General features: G+C 36.7%; 1 protein-coding gene across 3 annotated transcripts in view; it reads right to left on the bottom strand.

The window, feature by feature from the left end:
- Positions 1-18217, bottom strand: part of RAB3GAP1 (RAB3 GTPase activating protein catalytic subunit 1) — a 97151-nt gene that overhangs the window by 70577 nt on the left and 8357 nt on the right. For 2 of the 3 annotated variants that reach the window (XM_055316179.1, XM_055316180.1), the window contains one exon: positions 234-366. In XM_055316179.1, the coding sequence (XP_055172154.1) occupies positions 234-366 (133 nt within the window). Of the gene's footprint in view, positions 1-233; positions 367-13689; positions 13753-18217 lie in introns of those variants that run through there. The other variant, XM_055316181.1, reaches the window with a different exon arrangement.

Consider the following 18217-nt stretch of genomic DNA (forward strand, 5'->3'; position numbering starts at 1 on the left):
TGTGGGTTAAAAGGGCACTCAATAAATATTTGCTAATCTAAGTAATTTTGAAATGAATGCTAGTATGAAAGTTCCTCTAAAACGATCATATTCTATTTCAAATGTAGTGAAACAACTTTGCAAATGTAAAACCTCTCCAGAGGGCACTACTTAATTAAGAGACCTAAATTCATAATTCAAAATTATAATCACTCTTACAGTCAAGAGCTTCAAATGTGTAGTTAACAATTTACCTTCCAATACTTCATCCTTTCCTTCTTTATCAGCGGAGTCTTGTACAAGATAATGATGAGTGACTGAGAACTTGAAGTCAGCAAAGGAAATTTCATCTGATTTCTCTTCCCATGTGCCAGAAGTAAATATACCCTATATTTAACAATAAAATGGAAAAACATCCATGTTTAAAAAGAAAATTCCCTTAGAATATTAACCATCAAATGATATACAAAATTATAATTTTTGAGTAATTTTTGAGATAATATATAAAATCAAAAATACACAGTAAATCCCATGCTTCTTACATACAAAAAAAAAAACACCTCTCTACCATTAGCAGAATCTGAGTTACTTTTAGCTCAAAATGATAACATCTTATAACTTTTAAAATTTAGAAAAAATACATGACAATAAAACATACTATTATAAAAACCTCAAATCCAATAATATCATTATATAGTACAGAGCATTACTGGACATCAGAAACTGCTTAATAAAGAAGCAGTTTGTAGAATCAACTTTAAGTGACATAACATTTGTAGCACTTACTTACTTAACATATTTTTGCAACCATGTTTACCAAGCTTTGTTATTCAGATATTTTCATCTAAATAGCAACTCCCCGACTGGAAACATTTTAATTAAAGTTCCAAAGAGCCCCCTCACTTATACAACATAATCATAAAAAAGGATTTTTCCCATAGGCCTCTGATCTCCCATAAGTACCACTTCCACAGGAGGGATATAAAGTCATTACAGCATAGCACCACTGTGAGGCAGGAAATACCAACCCAGCAACTTGCCAAGCACAGATAGTCCCAAACTAGACAGAAAATATGTAAGAAATGATTCTGGGAGTTACTGGGTTTTTATAAAAAGTGTTTTCATGACCATACCTAATGTCAAAAATGTTTTATGTGTGTTCTTGGCAAATAATTCTAATTCTAAATGGAGTTAAAACATTGCTGCCCGCAATCTTTTTATTAAGAGAAAAATCACCATGTATGGTACATATCAAAAACTATAATTTTATATGTTGAGTTTCTCTAAAGTGAAGTTAACCTGTATTAAGACATATATGGCCCATACTAAAATTCTCAAATTGTAATAAGCATTATAATGATATGCATAAGAGCCTAGTATGCTATGTAGAATATGCACTATAAAGCAGTTAAGGATAAAACTAAGAACAGGGAGAAGTCCAGAAAATAAGAGATAAGCTCATTGGTCAAGCTTGCGAAAAAGCTGAACTACTCTATTTAAAGGACATAAAGAAATATTATCGGACCCTAATTCTGGATTCTGGGAACTACTATCAACCTTACCAACAGCCATATGAAAGAGGATTTGGTTGCATTCAATAAATAGGAGGCATCCAGGTTCTGTCTCCCAAATAGAATTCTGAAGATAATTAAACAGAAAAACAACACTCTAATCTCGCTCCTTCAACTCCAGTATGATGCAGTTCTTTGACACCATACTGATATTTATTATTAGAATCAGAAATAACAATTCTAGTTAAAAGTTAACCTAGTGATTCATCAAGAATAACCTCTGAAGGCCCTGATTAGACAATAAAAATAAGTATATATAATGGAAAGAAATAAAACTATCTGCATTCACAATGATCTGATATGTACCTAGAATATCCAAAGCAACCTACAAACTACTAAAACTAACTGATGAGCTTATGAAGTTGTGGAGTTCAAGATCAAAATATAAAAGCCATCTTTGGGGATCCCTGGGTGGCTCAGCGGTTTAGCACTGCCCTTTGGCCCAGGGCATGATCCTGGAGTCCCAGGATCGAGTCCCACACCAGGCTCCCTGCATGGACCCTGCTTCTCTCTCTGCCTGTGTCTCTGCCTCTCTCTCTGTCTATCATGAATGAATGAATGAATGAATGAATGAATGAATGAATGAATCTTAAAAAAAATAAAAAATAAAAAATAAAAAAAGCCATCTTTTAGGACGCCTGGGTAGCTCAGCAGTTGACTGCCTGCCTTTGGCCCAGGGCATGATCCTGGAGTCCCGGGATCAAGTCCCACACCGGGCTCCCTGCATGGAGCCTGCTTCTCTCTCTGCCTGTGTCTCTGCCTCTCTCTCTCTGTGTCTCTCATGAATAAATATTTTTTAAATAAATAAATTTAAAAATAAAAAATAAAACCCATCTGTATTTTTATAAACAAGCAGCAAACACTTGGAAAATGAATTTTTTTTTAAATACCACTCTTACAACATCAAAAGTAAATTAACTAGAAATACATATAATGAAATATAAGCAAAGAACTCTACCTAAGAATGCTTCAAAACATTGACAAGCAATATTAAAGACCTAAAAAGAGCTAAATGTACATGGACTGGAAGATAATCAGCATTAGGATGTCATTCTCTTCAAATAGATCTATAAATTCAACATCATCCTAATCAAAATCCCAGCAGGCATTTTGTAGAAATTGACAAGCTGATTCTAAAACTAACATGAAATCCAAAGGACTTAAAATACCTAAAATAATTCTGATGAAAAATATATTACCTGATTTTAAGATTTATTTTGCTATAGTAATTAAGACAATATAGTATAAAGACAAACAGATCAATAAAACATAATAATTCAGAAGTACATTCACACATATACCTCATTTTACAACAGAGGAGCTACTGCAATTCACTAGGGAAAGGATGTTTTTTTCAACAAACAGTCCTGGAATAATAAGATATTAACCTGGAGGAAAACAGAGAACTGTCTTTAAACCCTTGAGATAGGCAAGATTCCTTTGACAGAACACAAAAGGCACTAACAATAAAATTAAAAATTAATAAAATTAGGAATACTCAAATATATAAAATAGTTAATAACAAACATAAAGGAACTAATTGATAATAATACAATAATAGTAGCAGACTTTAACACAACATTTATCTCAATGGACAGATCAACTAAACAGAAAACCAACAAGGAAACAATGGCTTTGAATGACACACTGGAACAGATAGATTTAATAGATTAACTCAGGATATTCCAACATATAACAGCAGAATACATCTTTTTAAGTGCACAGGGAACATTCTCCAGAACAGATCACATTTTAGGCCACAAAACAAGCCTCAACGAATCCAAAAAGAATGAAGTCATACTATGCATCTTTTCTGATAAAACACTATAAAACTAGGAGTCAACCACAAGAAAAAAATCTGGAAAGACCACAAGTACATGGACATTAAATAACATCCTACTAAACAACAAATGAGTCAACCAGGAAATAAAAGAAGAAATAATAAAGTACATGGGAAAAAAAGAAAATGAAAACGTAATAATGGTTCAAAACCTTTGGGACGTACCAGAAGCTGTTCTAAATGCGAAGTTTACAGCACGTCTTCCTCAAGAACCAAGAAAAATCTCAAACAACCTAACCACCTTACATGTAAAGAAACTTTTTATAAAAAGAACCATTAACAAAACCTAAAACCAGCAGAAGGCAGGAAATAATAAAGATTAGAGAAGAAACAAATGAAATAGAAATCTAAAAAAAAAAATTAAATAGATCAATGAAATCAGGAGCTGGTTCTTTGAAAAAAGTATCAATAAAATTGATAAACCTCTAGCCAGATTAATCAATAAAAAAAGAGAAAGGCTCAAATAAATAAAATCACAAATGAGAAAGGAGAAATAACATCAAAGAAATACAATTATAGGAGAATATTAAGAGAAACTATATGCCAACAAATTGGACAACCTAGAAGAAATGGATAAATTCCAAGAAACACATAAACTATCAAAACTGAAAGAGGAAGAAAGAGAAAATTTGAATAGACCAATAACCAGAAAAAAACTTAAATCAGTAATCAAAACTCTCCCAAAAAACTCAAGTCCAGGACCAGATGGCTTCACAGATGAAATCTACCAAACATTTAAAAAGTTAATATCGGGATCCCTGGGTGGCGCAGCGGTTTGGCACCTGCCTTTGGCCCAGGGCACGATCCTGGAGACCCGGGATCAAATCCCACATCGGGCTCCCGGTGCATGGAGCCTGCTTCTCCCTCTGCCTGTGTGTCTCTGCCTGTCTCTCTCTCTGTGTGTGACTATCATAAATAATAAATAAAAATTAAAAAAATAAAAATAAAAATAAAAAAATAAAAAGTTAATATCTATTCTTCTCAAACTATTCCAAAATATAGAAAAGGAAGGAAAACTTACAAATTCATTCTATCATACCAGCATTCTCCTGATACCAAAACCAGATAAAGACACCACAAAAAAAAATGTAGGCGAATATCCTTGAAGAATACAGATGCAAAAATCCTAAACAAAATTCTACCAAACTGAATACAATACGTTAAAAAAAAAAATCATTCACCCTATCAAGTGAGATTTATTCCAAGGATGCAACGGTGGTTAAATATTTGCAAATCAAAGTGATACATCACATCAATAAGAAGTATAAGACCCACATGATCATTTCCAAACATGCAGGAAATGCATTTGACAAAGTACAATATCATTCATCATAAAAACCTCCAACAAAATAGGTTCAGAGGCAACTGCATCAACATAATAAAGCCCATGTATGAAAATGCCACAACTAACATCATCCTTAATGGGGGAAAACTTAAAGCTTTTCCCCTATAGTCAGGAAAAAGACAAGGACGTCCACTCTAAGCACTTTTATTCAACATAGTACTAGAAGTACCAGCCACAGCAAGTAGACAATAAGAAGAAATCAAAGGCATCTGGGATGCCTAGGTGGTTCAATAGTTGAGCATCTGTCTTCAGCTCAGGGAGTGATCCCGGGGTCCTGGGATTGAGTCCCACATCGGGCTCCCTGCATGGAGCCTGCTTCTCCCCCTGCCTATGTCTCTGCCTCTCTGTCAGTGTGTGTGTCTCTCATGAATTAATAAATAAAATCCTAAAAAAAAAAAAAATCAAAGGCATCCACATTGGTAAGGAACAAGTCAACACTTTCACTATTTGCAGATGACATACCACACAGAAGAAACCCAAAACACTCCCACCAAAAAATTACTAGAACTGATTAATGAATTCAATAAAGTTGCAAGATACAAAATCAAGGTACAGAAATCTGTTGCATTTCTATATACCAATAATGAAGCAGCAGAACAAGAATTAAGAAAACAATCCAGGCAGCCCTGGTGGCCCAGCGGTTTAGCACCGCTTTTGGCCCGGGGCATGATCCTGGAGACCAGGGATGGAGTCCCACGTCAGGCTCCCTGCACAGAGCCTGCTTCTCCCTCTGTCTGTGTCTCTGCCTCCCTCTCCCTCCCTCTCTCTCTCTCTCTCTCTCTCTCTCTCTCTCCCTCCGTGTCTGTCGTAAATAAGTACAAAATCTTTTGAAAGAAAGAAAAAAAGAAAAAAAGAAAGAAAGAAAGAAAACAATCCCATTTATAATTGTACCAAAAATAATAAAACACCTTGGAAGAAACCTAACCAAAGAGGTGAAAGACCCATACTATAAAACTATAAAACACTGACGAGGGATCCCTGGGTGGCTCAGCAGTTTAGCACCTGCTTTCGGCCTGGGGCGTGATCCTGGAGTCCCAGGATGGAGTCCCACATCGGGCTCCCTGCATGGAGCCTCCTTCTCCCTCTGCCTGTGTTTCTGCCTTGTGTGCGCTCTCTCTCTCTCTCTCAGAAAGAAAAGGAAAAAAGGAAAAAGGAAAAAGGAAAAAGGAAAAAGGAAGGAAGGAAGGAAGGAAGGAAGGAAGGAAGGAAGGAAGGAAGGAAGGAAGGAAGAAAGAAAGAAAGAAAGAAAGAAAGAAAGAAAGAAAGAAAGAAAGAAAGAAAAGAAAGAAAGAAAGAAAGAAAGAAAGAAAGAAAGACTAAGCAATCTCATTTAAGGGGGAAAAAAGGAGCAAAAGACTAAAACACTTAGCAAAAGAGGATATAAATGACCAATGAATACAGTTAACTATGATAAATTAGTAAATACTACTACATATTAGTAGACATTAGTGAAATCCAAATTTAAAAACCACAGTGAGAGGGATGCCTGGATGGCTCAGCAGTTGAGCTCTGTCTTTGGCTCAGGGTGTGATCCTGGAGTTTAGATTTCAAGTCCCGCATCAGGCTCCCTGAGGGGAGCCTGCTTCTCCCTCTGCCTATGTCTCTGCCCCTCTCCCTCCCTCTCTCTTATAAATAAATAAATAAATAAATAAATTCTTTAAAATAAAATAAATAAAAATAAAAACCACTATGAGATACCAACTCACTCCCAACGGGATGACTAAAAATAGAAATCTGGCAATGCCACGTGTCAGAAAAAATGTGGAATAACAAATCTCATACACCGATAAGAATATAAAATGATACAACCACTTTAGAAAAAACACTCTGGCAGCTTCTAATCATACTAAACATAAAACCTACCAATTCCCCTCCTAAAAATATATTCAAGAAAAATCAAAGCATATGTTCATAAAATTGTTCACAGCGGTTTTATTACTAATAGCCAAAAAATGGAGATAATTTAGATATCCATCAACAGGAGAAAGGATGAACATATTATAGCACAATCATGCAATACAAAAATTACATGTGCTATAACAGATGGAATTATAAAACATTAGGTTAAGCAAAAATAAAAGTCAGACAAAAAAGTGCATAGTGTATGATTCCAATTATATGAAAATATCTGGTGAAAGAAAAAAGCACTATAGTTACACACAAGACTGGAGAAAAAGGAATCTTGTTTGAGATGATGGATGGGATGATGAAAATGTTCTGTATTTTTATTTAAATGGTGTAACATAGGTACATGTATTTTTCAAAACAAAATGTATACTTGAATTCTATACATTATACTGTGTGTAAACTACAACCCAACAAAGCAAAAATCAATAAAGGATCCGCGTTAGAAAAGAGATTAAGGGGAAAGGGGTGCAAATTTTAACTTCTGAGGAAAATGTGAGAGGTAGGGAGAGGAAGATGCTCTTTTTCCAAAAGAAAAGGTAATGGCAATAATGCAAGAACAACATGTTCTAAAAATCATAATTACACCCAACAATCCTTTCCACTTATCTTCCAACTTACTCAGTAAACTTTAGGTAACTAAAGTTGGAACTAAGCTGGAACTCTAGAGACCGCAAGACCTCTCAACATGATGAAGATATATCTCTTAGTTGAGCCTTTCACAGTATCTGGCCCAGGCTATTTTAATAGCTTACTACTGGTCTCTGTATCTCTACCCTATAACCCTTCTTTTACATGGTTACCTTCCTAAAATGCCAATCTGATATTGTTCCTCCTCCATTTAAAATCCTTCAGTGAGGGGATCCCTGGGTGGCTTAGCGGTTTGGCACCTGCAGTTGGCCCAGGGCGCAATCCTGGAGTCCCAGGATCGAGTCCCACGTCAGGCTCCCGGCATGGAGCATGCTTCTCCCTCCTCCTGTGTCTCTGCCTCTCTCTCTATCATAAATAAATAAATAAATCTTTAAAAAAATAAAATAAAATCCTTCAGTAGTTTTCCATAACCTATACAGTGGCCTCTAGATTTTAATCATGTATTTTACCAACACATATTCTGGAGTATAAATCTCCATGTGTGTATATTTATATTTGTAAATTAATTATTGCAACAAATTATATCAACAAATTATGCATATTATACATAAAACAGTGTCATTAAAAAGAAATGTAAAAACACAATGTAATTAGAAAGTTATAACACACAAATGGTTCAACACAGTTCCCTCTGTCGCATGTACCTATACTGGTAGAAATACAAAGCCCACAAAATATGGCCCCAGTCCTTTACAGCTTTATCTCCTGAAGCCACTTTCCACTTACGCTGTGTTATAATTATGCTTAACAATCAGAGGTGTGCTTTCTCTTTCATAACTGTGCATAGGCTATTTCTTTTATAGCATACTTTTATTTATTCAGTCTTAAAAACTCAAATGTTAATTCGTGTAGAAAATCTGTGTAGAAGTGCCTGGGTGGCTCAGTTGGTTAAGCGTCTGCCTTAGGCTCAGGTCATGATCCCAGGGTCCTAAGGCTGAGCCCCACATCGGGCTCCCCAGTCAGCAGGGAGTCTGTTTCTCCCTCTGCCATTCCCCCTGCTGTGCTCTCTGGCTCTATCTCGGAAGGAAGGAAGGAAGGAAGGAAGGAAGGAAGGAAGGAAGGAAGGAAGGAAGGAAGGGAGGGAGGGAGGGAGGGAGGGAGGGAGGGAGGGAGGGAGGGAGGGAGGGAGGGAAAGAAAGAGAGAGAGAGAGAGAGAAAATTTGCGTGGATTATCTTCAGGCAAATTAGTGATTTTGTCTCAGTGTCTTATTCAAATCACTAGAATTGGTGATTATTGCACCAGAATTATTCCAATCAATTTTTGTTCTTAAAGATTTTATTTATCTGACAGAGAGAAAGCACAAGAGGAAAAAGGTATGCAGGATCGTGACCCTAGCCAAAGTCAGACACTTAACGAAGTGAGCCACCCAGGTGCGCCACTAATCATTTTTTAGATATATATTCCTCCACTAGATTGTAAACAGCAAAGACTATGTTCCATTCTGCTTTGCAGCCCAGAACTCAACGTTCCCTACATATTTAATAAGTAGCTTAGGAATTACCTTTTTAAAAAATATTTATAATAACCCCCATGTATCCCAAAGATGCTAGGAATATGTAATATATTTTAAATATGTGAATATGCTTTAATATTTAAATATACTTACAAATGTTTATGAATATAAATAATGTATTTGGATAATATATACCCTGTGATCTATTCTAACAACATGAAATAGCACACAACCCAATCCAAAAGGTATTCTCTCTGACTTAAGCTGACACATGTGACATCAGAGTACTCACTCATGCTGTGTTCTTTATGAAATTCATTTTCTCAGTGCATGGGTTAAACAGAGATGAGTCAACTCACTGCCTCTCTGGATGATTTTCTCTAACATCTAAGCACAAGTCATCTTTAGGATTTACTTGCTACCAGAATCTAATTTCATCTTAAATGGCCTGTCACATAAAACATAATCCTCCAATTAAGGGTTCCCTGGGTGGCGCAGTGGTTTAGCGCCTGTCTTTGGCCCAGGGCATGGAGCCTGCTTCTCCCTCTGCCTATGTCTCTGCCTCTCTCTCTCTCTCTCTCTCTCTCTCTCTCTCTCTGACTATCATAAATAAAAAAATAAATGAATAAATAAATAAATAAAACATAATCCTCCAATTAAAATATATAAATTTAACAATTGTTTAGCAAACTTAAAACTGTTCCTTCTACTACCAAATACAACCCATTATTGAAAAGAAAGAAAAATATATAAAGCATTTAAAAGAGTGAATTTTTTTCCATTTCTTTTTTTGAGGACAATAGACCCATGGTTCTCAGTCTAATTAGATTTTAAAATCACTGAAGAGACTTAAAAATCTACTGGTAACTAGACTCCACAATAGACCAATTAAATTAAAATTTCTGAAGATGTAGCCTAAACACTAGAATTTTTCAAAAGCTCTTCAAGTGATTCCAATGTGCAGCCAAGGTAGACAATCACTTGGTATAGAACTAAAAATTAAAATTTTCATCCACAGGTGTAAGAAATCCTTTTGACCACATACAGTATTAAAACACTCCATATGAAAAGTAACTCAAAATGGATCACCGATCTAAATATAAGAACAAAAACTACAGATACCATCAAGAAAGTGAAAAAATGATAAATGCTACAACATGAAAAATAGGGAGAAATATTTGCAAATTATATAGTTCCTAAGAGACTTGTATCCAAAATGTATAAGCAACTCTTATACTGAATAAAAAGACAATCCAATTTAAAAATAGGCAAAGGTGATCCCTGGGTGGTGCAGCGGTTTGGCGCCTGCCTTTGGCCCAGGGCGCGATCCTGGAGACCCGGGATCGAATCCCACGTCGGGCTCCCGGTGCATGGAGCCTGCTTCTCCCTCTGCCTATGTCTCTGTCTCTCTCTCTCTGTCTCTCTCTCTCTATCATAAATAAAATAAAAATTTAAAAAAAAGGAAAAATAAAATAAAATAAAATAAAAACGGCAAAGGTGGGGATCCCTGGGTGGCTCAGTGGTTTAGCGCCTGCCTTCAGCCCACGACATGATCCTGGGTCCTGGGATCGTCCCATGTCAGGCTCCCTGCGTAAAGCCTGCTTCTCCCTCTGCCTGTGTCTCTGCCTCTCTCTCTGTGTCTCATGAATGAATAAATAAAATCTTTAAAAAATAATAAAAAAATAAAAATAAAATAAAAATGGGCAAAGGATCTGATTAGACATCTCCCTAAAGAAAATATGCAAATGGCCCATAAGAACATTAGTGTTCATACCAACATCCATTGGGCAAATGCAAATCAGAACAAGAGTTCTCTTCACATCCACTAGGATGACTATAATCAAAAAGATAACAAGCATTGGTAAGGATGTGGACAGATCAGGACAAATACATTGCTGATAAAAATGTGAAATGAAGGGCACCTGGGTGGTTCAGATGGTTAAGCATCTGATTTCGGCTTAGGTCATGATCTCCAGGTCCTGGAATTGAGCCCCACACCCCTACATCGTAGGGCTCTCAGCTCAACAGGGAGTCTGCTTCTCTTTTTCTCCCTCAGCCTCTCTCCCTGATCGTGCACATGCACACACTATCTCTCTGTCTCAAATGAATAAATCTAAAAAAAAAAAAAGTAAAATGATGCAGCCACTTTGGAAAAAAACTGAAGTAGTTTCTCAAAACGTTAAAAATAAAATTATAACAGGGGTGCCTGAGTGGCTCAGTCGGTTAAGGTCTGCCTTCCACTAAAGTCACGATTCCAGGGTCCTGGGATTAAGCCCCACATTGAGCTCCTTGCTCAGCAAGCAGTCGGCTACTCCCTCTACACCCCTCCCCCTTGCTCGTGCATTCTCTCTCATGCTCTCTCTCTAATAAAAATCTTTAATAAAATGAAGTTACCGGAACGCCTGGGTGGCTCAGTGGTTTAGTGCCTGCCTTCAGCCCAGGGCGTGATCCTGAAGTCCTGGGATTGAGTCCCACATCAGGCTCCCTGCATGGACCCTGCTTCTCCCTTTGCCTGTGTTTCTGCCTCTCTCTGTGTCCCTCATGAATAAATAAATACAATCTTAAAAAAATAAAATAAATGTTACCATATGAACCAACAATTATACTCAAAAGAAATGAAAACATACACATAAAAACTTATACATGAAGGGTCACAGCAGTATTGTTTACAATAGCCAAGAAGTAGAAACAAAGTAAATGTCAATCAACTGATATAAGGATAAATAAAATGTGGTGAATCCTTACAACCAAACAGTATACAGCAATAAAAAGATGAAGAACTAATAAATGCTATGTAATATGGACCAACCTTGAAAACTTTATGCAAAATGAAAAAATCCAATATATCAAAGGCTACATACAATCATACCATTATGATTCCACTTATACAAAATATTCAAAATAGGCAAGTCTACAGAGACAAACAGTAAGTTAGTTGTTACCTCGGGATAGGAGAGAACAGTAAGTGACTGCTAACAGGCATGGGGTTTCTTTTGGGAGTGACGGAATTGTTTTAAAATTGATTGTGGTCATTGTTGTACAGCTCAGTCAATATAAAAATCATTGAATTATACACCTTAAACTGGTGAACTTTATGACATACAACTGATACCTCAATAAAAATTTATAATCACAGTATTTTACAACTATCTACTCTGAAAAACATTCTAGGCAGTTTCAAATCTGAATGCACAATTATCTTCGTTAAAAATAAAGAAGGAGGACATTTGGGAGGCTCAGTGGTTGAGCGTCTGCCTTCAGCTCAGGGCTTGATCCTGGAGACCTGGGACTGAGTCCCACATCGGGCTCCTTGAAGGGAGCCTGCTTCTCCCTCTGCCTGTGTCTCCGCCTCTCTCTGTGCGTCTCTAATGAATAAATTTTTTTTAAAAAAAGGGGGGGGGGGCACATGAATGGCTCAGTCCATTAAGCAGTTGGCTCTTGGTTTCCATCCAGGTCACCCAGCTCTGGGTCCTGGGGTGGAGCCCCAACGCATCCAGCTCCACATTTGGCAGGAAGTCTGCCTGGGGATTCTCTCTCCCTCTGCCCCTCCCCCTACTCACATTCATGCTTGTGCGCACACTTACTCTAAAATAAATTAATTAAAAAAAAAAAATAGGGCAGCCCGGATGGCTCAGCGGTTTAGCGCCACCTTCAGCTCAGGGCATGATCCTGGAGACCCTGGATGAGTCCCATGTCGGGCTCTCTGCATGGAGCCTGCTTCTCCCTCTGCCTATGTCTCTGCCTCTCTTTCTCTCTGTGTCTCTCATGACTGAATAAATAAAATCTTTAAAAAAATAAAAAATAAAGAAGTTTTTTTTTTTTAAACTTAGTGAACATTTCATCCATTTCTGGATAAAATAAACCAAGTCTTTCTCTAGTCATAAGTGACTCTAAAACTATATGCTTTTCAAGCAGTTTTCCTAAAACAAAACAAATATGCTAGTAGGCTGGCAAAGTAAATAAACACCTGGTAGAGTAGCTGCCCTTCATCCATGGTTTCACTTTCAACAGATACATATAACCACAATGTGGGTCCAGAAGTGGATGACCCTCCTTCTGATAAATCGTCAGAAAATCAACAGAAGGCTAACTAACTCTACATCATGATGCCTATGTCGTTCATTTTACTTAACGTAGACATTTTATCACCTCACATCATCACAAGAGGTAAAAGAGGGGTGAATATAGTACAATAAGATATTTTGAGAGAAATATTTACATAACTTTTATTACAGTATACTGTGGGGTTTTTTAATATTTATTTATTCATGAGAGACAGAAAGAGAGAGAGTGAGAGGAAGGCAGAGACATAGGCAGAGGGAGAAGCAAGCTCCATGGAGGAGCCTGATGTGGGACTCGATCCTGGGTTTCCAGGATCATGCCCTGGGCTGAAGGCAGATGCTTAACCACTGACCCACACAGGCGTCCCTACAATGTATTGTTATAATTATTCTGTTTTACTATCAGTTGTTAATTTCTTACTGGGCCTACTTCATAAATTAAACATTGTCATATGTATGTACATACAGGAAGAAGTATCTACAGCGTTCAAAACTATTCATGGTTTCAAGCATCCACAGGGCTTTTTGTAACATATCCCACTTGGATAAGTGGGAACTACTACAAAACTCAATTCCAACAGATAATCTGATGACTCCAAACAATAACTCTAAAAGCAAAAATGTGAAAGAACACATTTAATCTAGAAAGCTGACATTACATTTTCCACATATTTTGTAAAAAGGAGATTTGTTACATTTGAGGATTTGTTTGTTGTGAAATGGACAGAAGTATGTAATGAATGTATCATGGCAGTTTCCAGTTCCTTGTATTTATTATACAATCATGGATACTGGCCATGACGACTTGAAATTAATAAATTATATCTAATCTCACATACAAACACAACCCCTCCTCCCCGCCCCAAAACAGTCATCTATATACCTTCCACTCTTCACAGGTAGCCTGGTTGGCCCTCAGTCTGGATCAGGATCATTCCACTAAAAGCACAGAAGTAGAGAGGGGAATGACATTAAGGCTCAGTCCAAAAGCTCTTCTGCATGGAACTTTGACTTTAGTTCCACAGGGTTATTAAAAACCCTAACAAAGGAAATTCGCAAAGGGGAACTTGTTATTAGTCCCTCTTGGATCAATAAAGAGCCATAATTCATCCAGAGAACATTCAACTACCTAAGAACTCTAACAGTAAGAGATCCTAAGAGGATAGAGCCCACTACAAGTCTATCATTAACAAAAACAAGCTTTTCCAAAAAAGAACTAGCCAGTAGATTTAAGAATCCATAAGATACGTTGGTTGACACAAATAAGTCTTCTTTATAGGCAACAAGTACTCTTTATGGCCACCTCTGGCACTCAGCTCTAACAGGAGTTAGGGCCTATCTCCACAGGCAGAATTTACGCTCATCCAAGTCAGCATGGCTTGTAATTTAAGCCCAAGCATTTTATCTCTTGATCTGACCTCTTCATCTGTAGAGATGACCTTCTCATTTGTTTATACAGTATTTGTTTATTTTTTTTAATTTATTTATTTATGATAGTCAGAGAGAGAGAGAGAGAGAGGCAGAGGAAGAAGCAGGCTCCATGCACCGGGAGCCCGACATGGGATTCGATCCCGGGTCTCCAGGATCGCGCCCTGGGCCAAAGGCAGGCGCCAAACCGCTGCGCCACCCAGGGATCCCTATACAGTATTTGTTTAAACAGTGGCATGGGCCCTATATCAATCTAAAGTTCAAAATGTAATTCATGATATATACACAGAAAATTTTACTTCACAAAGAATGCTATGCTATAACTCAATGGCAAGCAAAAAATCTCTTTAAAATATACAAAAGAAAGTAAGAACTAGGAAATAATAGAACTAAAAATGTCTGAAGATACTTCTAATCTATCTCAGGTTAAACCTGAGCTTTTTCAGCCAGAATACAGTACATAAAACTTCATTTCTCCCCAGCTTAACTTCTAGGAGCTCTAAGGAATCAATGAATCAATTTTATTAGAAGAAGTGTTAAGTAATTCTCTGTGTTTATATTCTACTCTGCTTAAGCAACTATCATTTTAAAGCCTCTGGTGAATATTTCTGAGAGAGATGCAGCAGAAAAAGTAGCAGCAGCTAACACTGAGATGGCATAGTGCCACATGGGGTTGTAGTAAGCAATAGAACTAGATTTCCAACACAAGCAGTGGGACTTTAGAGCCCACTCTTTATCACTAGGCTCTCTCCTTAAAAATATCTCCTGACATTTTATATTACAATAGAAACTTTCACACAACAAAGAACTCCAAAAACTTTCAATTTGAAATAGGAAATATGATAAAATGCTATTTTTTTCCTTCTGTATAATATTCAGGAAAGTTACATACACTATAGTTATTACTGAAAGGAAAAAGAGGACACCTGGATGGCTCAGTGGTTGAGCATCTGCCTTCAGCTCAGGTCATGACCCCAGGGTCCTGGGATGGAGTCCCACATCAGGCTCTGCACAGGAACCCTGCTTCTCCCTCTGCCGATGTCTCTGCCTCTCTCTCTCTGTTCTCTTGAGAAGAAATAAATGAAATAAACGGAAGGAAGGAAGGAAGGAAGGAAGGAAGGAAGGAAGGAAGGAAGGAAGGAAGGAAGGAAGGAAGGAAAAAAAATGGAGGAGGGGAAAAAAAAGACTAAACCTTACCTTAAATAATCCTATTCCTAAAAACATTATAGGTAACTGAATGCTGCTTTCATTTTGATTTACTTCAACTCAGAAAACTATTCTCATCACTGAATGATCCTCAACTATCTAATTTGCAAAAACTCTCTTTAAATATGGTATATACATACACTGGAATATTATCCATAATTATTCATAATATAATTCATAATAGCCAAAAAGTAGACACAACTCAAGTGTTCACCAATAGATGAATGGATTAACAAAATGTGGTATGTACATAAAATGATTATTACATCATAAAAAGAAAATTCTGACACATTGCACAACATGGTGAATCTTGACATTACGCTTAGTGAAATAAGCCAGAAACAAAAGGCCTAATAAATACTACGTGATCCCACTTATATGAGATACTTAGGCTACTCAAATTCACAGCAACAGACAGAATAGCGGTTACCAGGGGCTTAGAGTAGGCGAGAGGAAGTTACTGCTTAAGGAGAATGAAGTTTTCAGTTTGGGTTGACGAAAACTTCAACAATGTCAAAGTACTTTAATGCCACTGAGTTTTACACCTAACGGTAAATCTTGTATGTATTTCACCACAAAAATAAATAAATAAATAAACAAACAAACAAATAAATAAATAAATAAAAATAAATCAACATGATTTACCACATTTAGAAAACAAAATAGCCACATGATTATTTCAATAGCTACAGAGTAAAATTTCAAAAAATTAAACACTCGGGGATCCCTGGGTGGCGCAGCGGTTTGGCGCCTGCCTTTGGCCCAGGGCGTGATCCTGGAGACCTGGGATGGAGTCCCACATCGGGCTCCCGGTGCATGGAGCCTGCTTCTCCCTCTGCCTATGTCTCTGCCTCTCTCTCTCTCTCTGTGTGTGTGTGTGTGTGTGTGTGTGTGTGTGACTATCATAAATAAATAAAAATTAAAAAAAAATTAAACACTCATTCATGATTTTAAAAAAAATAAAGCTTTTGGCAAACTAAGAGAAAAATTTCCTCAAACTTATAAAGGACACCTATGAAGAACTTAAGTTTTTTTTTTTTCTTAAGATGTTTTTAATGTTGAAGCACTGAGCATTTTTTCCCTTACAATGAGAAAAAGGCAAGAACGTCTGCTTTCAACAGTTCTCAACATCTTACTAAAAGTCCTGGTTAGGGGTACCTGACTGGCTCAGTCAGTAGAAGTGTGCACCTCTTGATCTCAGGGTCGTGAATTCAAGCCCCATGTTGGGCACAGAGTTTGTTTAAAAAACAAACAAAAAAAGACTACCCTGATGACACTGTGCATAACTGAGAGGGGTCACTAGCTGTTTTAGTATTTAAAAAAAAAAAAATTCCTGGTTAGTGCAGAAACAGTAAGAAATAAAAACGACAAAAATTGAAAAAGAAGTAAAATGTGGACACATATTTACAGGCAACATGGTTACAAATGTAGCAAATGCAAAAGAATTAACACTAAGATTATGGACCTTTACTTTAGCTAGGTCTCATGATACAAAGTCAACATAAAACCTATAAATACAGAGACCAAACTGATGGTTACCAGAGGGGAGGTCAGTGGGGGGAAATGGGGAAAATGGGTGAAGAGGAGTGGGAGACACAGGTTTCTAGGGATGGAATGAATAAGACATCGGAATAAAAGAAACCACATAAAGAATATAATCAATGAAACTGTAATATGCTGTATGGTGGCAGATGATACATGTGAGCATAGTATAATGTATAAACTCATCAAATCGCTATGTTGTACGCCTAAAACCAACGTAACATTGTATGTCAACTATACTCAAAAAGAATGTTTTAAAGTCAACATATAAAATTTTACTGTATGTCTATATGCTAATGAAAAATGAAACTAAAAAATAATTCCACTTACAGTTGCATATAACATAAAATACTTAGTAATAAATTTAACAAAAGACAAGTTAAGACCTCCACCAAAAATTTTAAAGCACTGCCAATAAAAATTAAAGACTTAAATAAATGGAGGAATGAGCCATTTTTACGATTGGAAGCTTCAAGACTGTCCAAATGTCACTTCTCCCCCAAAGTATTCTATAAATTGAACACAAACCAAATCAGTTCCAGCATAATTATAATCCTTTCTAAAGAAATTGAGAAGCTCACTCTAAAGTCCATAATAGAAACATAAAGTACCTAGAACAGACAAAACAATCTTGGGAAAACAACAAAAGCTGAAAATTTACATTAACTTCGGGACTTACTTTAAAGCTATACAGTAGTTCTCAACTGAAGACAATTTTGCCTCTCAGAGAACATGTGGCAATGTCTAGATACATTTTTGGTTGTCATCATTGGGAAAGTGCTATTGGCATCTAATAGTTAAAGAGTCCAGGGATACTACTAAATATACTACATGAGGCAGCCCCATAACAATCTGGCTCAAAATTTCAATGCCAAGGTTGGGAAACCCTAAACTACAGTAGTCAAGACAATGTGGTACTGACACAGTACTATCAAATAGATTAATGAATATCAAATAGATTCCAGAAGGTAACTCCCTATGTCAACCGTCTTGACAAATTTAATGGAGAAAAGTGTTTTCAACAGAGGGTTCTAGAAAGATATCCATATGTAAACAATGAACCATGATTTCTCACTTCAAACCATATACTAATATTAGTTCAAGATGGATCCCAGACTTAAAAGCTAAAATGATAAAAAGGCTTTAGAAGAAAACATAAAGAGTATCTTCACGATTTAGAAAACTATCTGAGAAAAGACTTAAAAGCAGAGTACACAAAAGAACTAAAAGACTCC

Source organism: Nyctereutes procyonoides, unplaced genomic scaffold (assembly GCF_905146905.1).
Source record: "Nyctereutes procyonoides isolate TBG_1078 unplaced genomic scaffold, NYPRO_anot_genome, whole genome shotgun sequence".
NCBI lineage: Eukaryota > Metazoa > Chordata > Mammalia > Carnivora > Canidae > Nyctereutes > Nyctereutes procyonoides.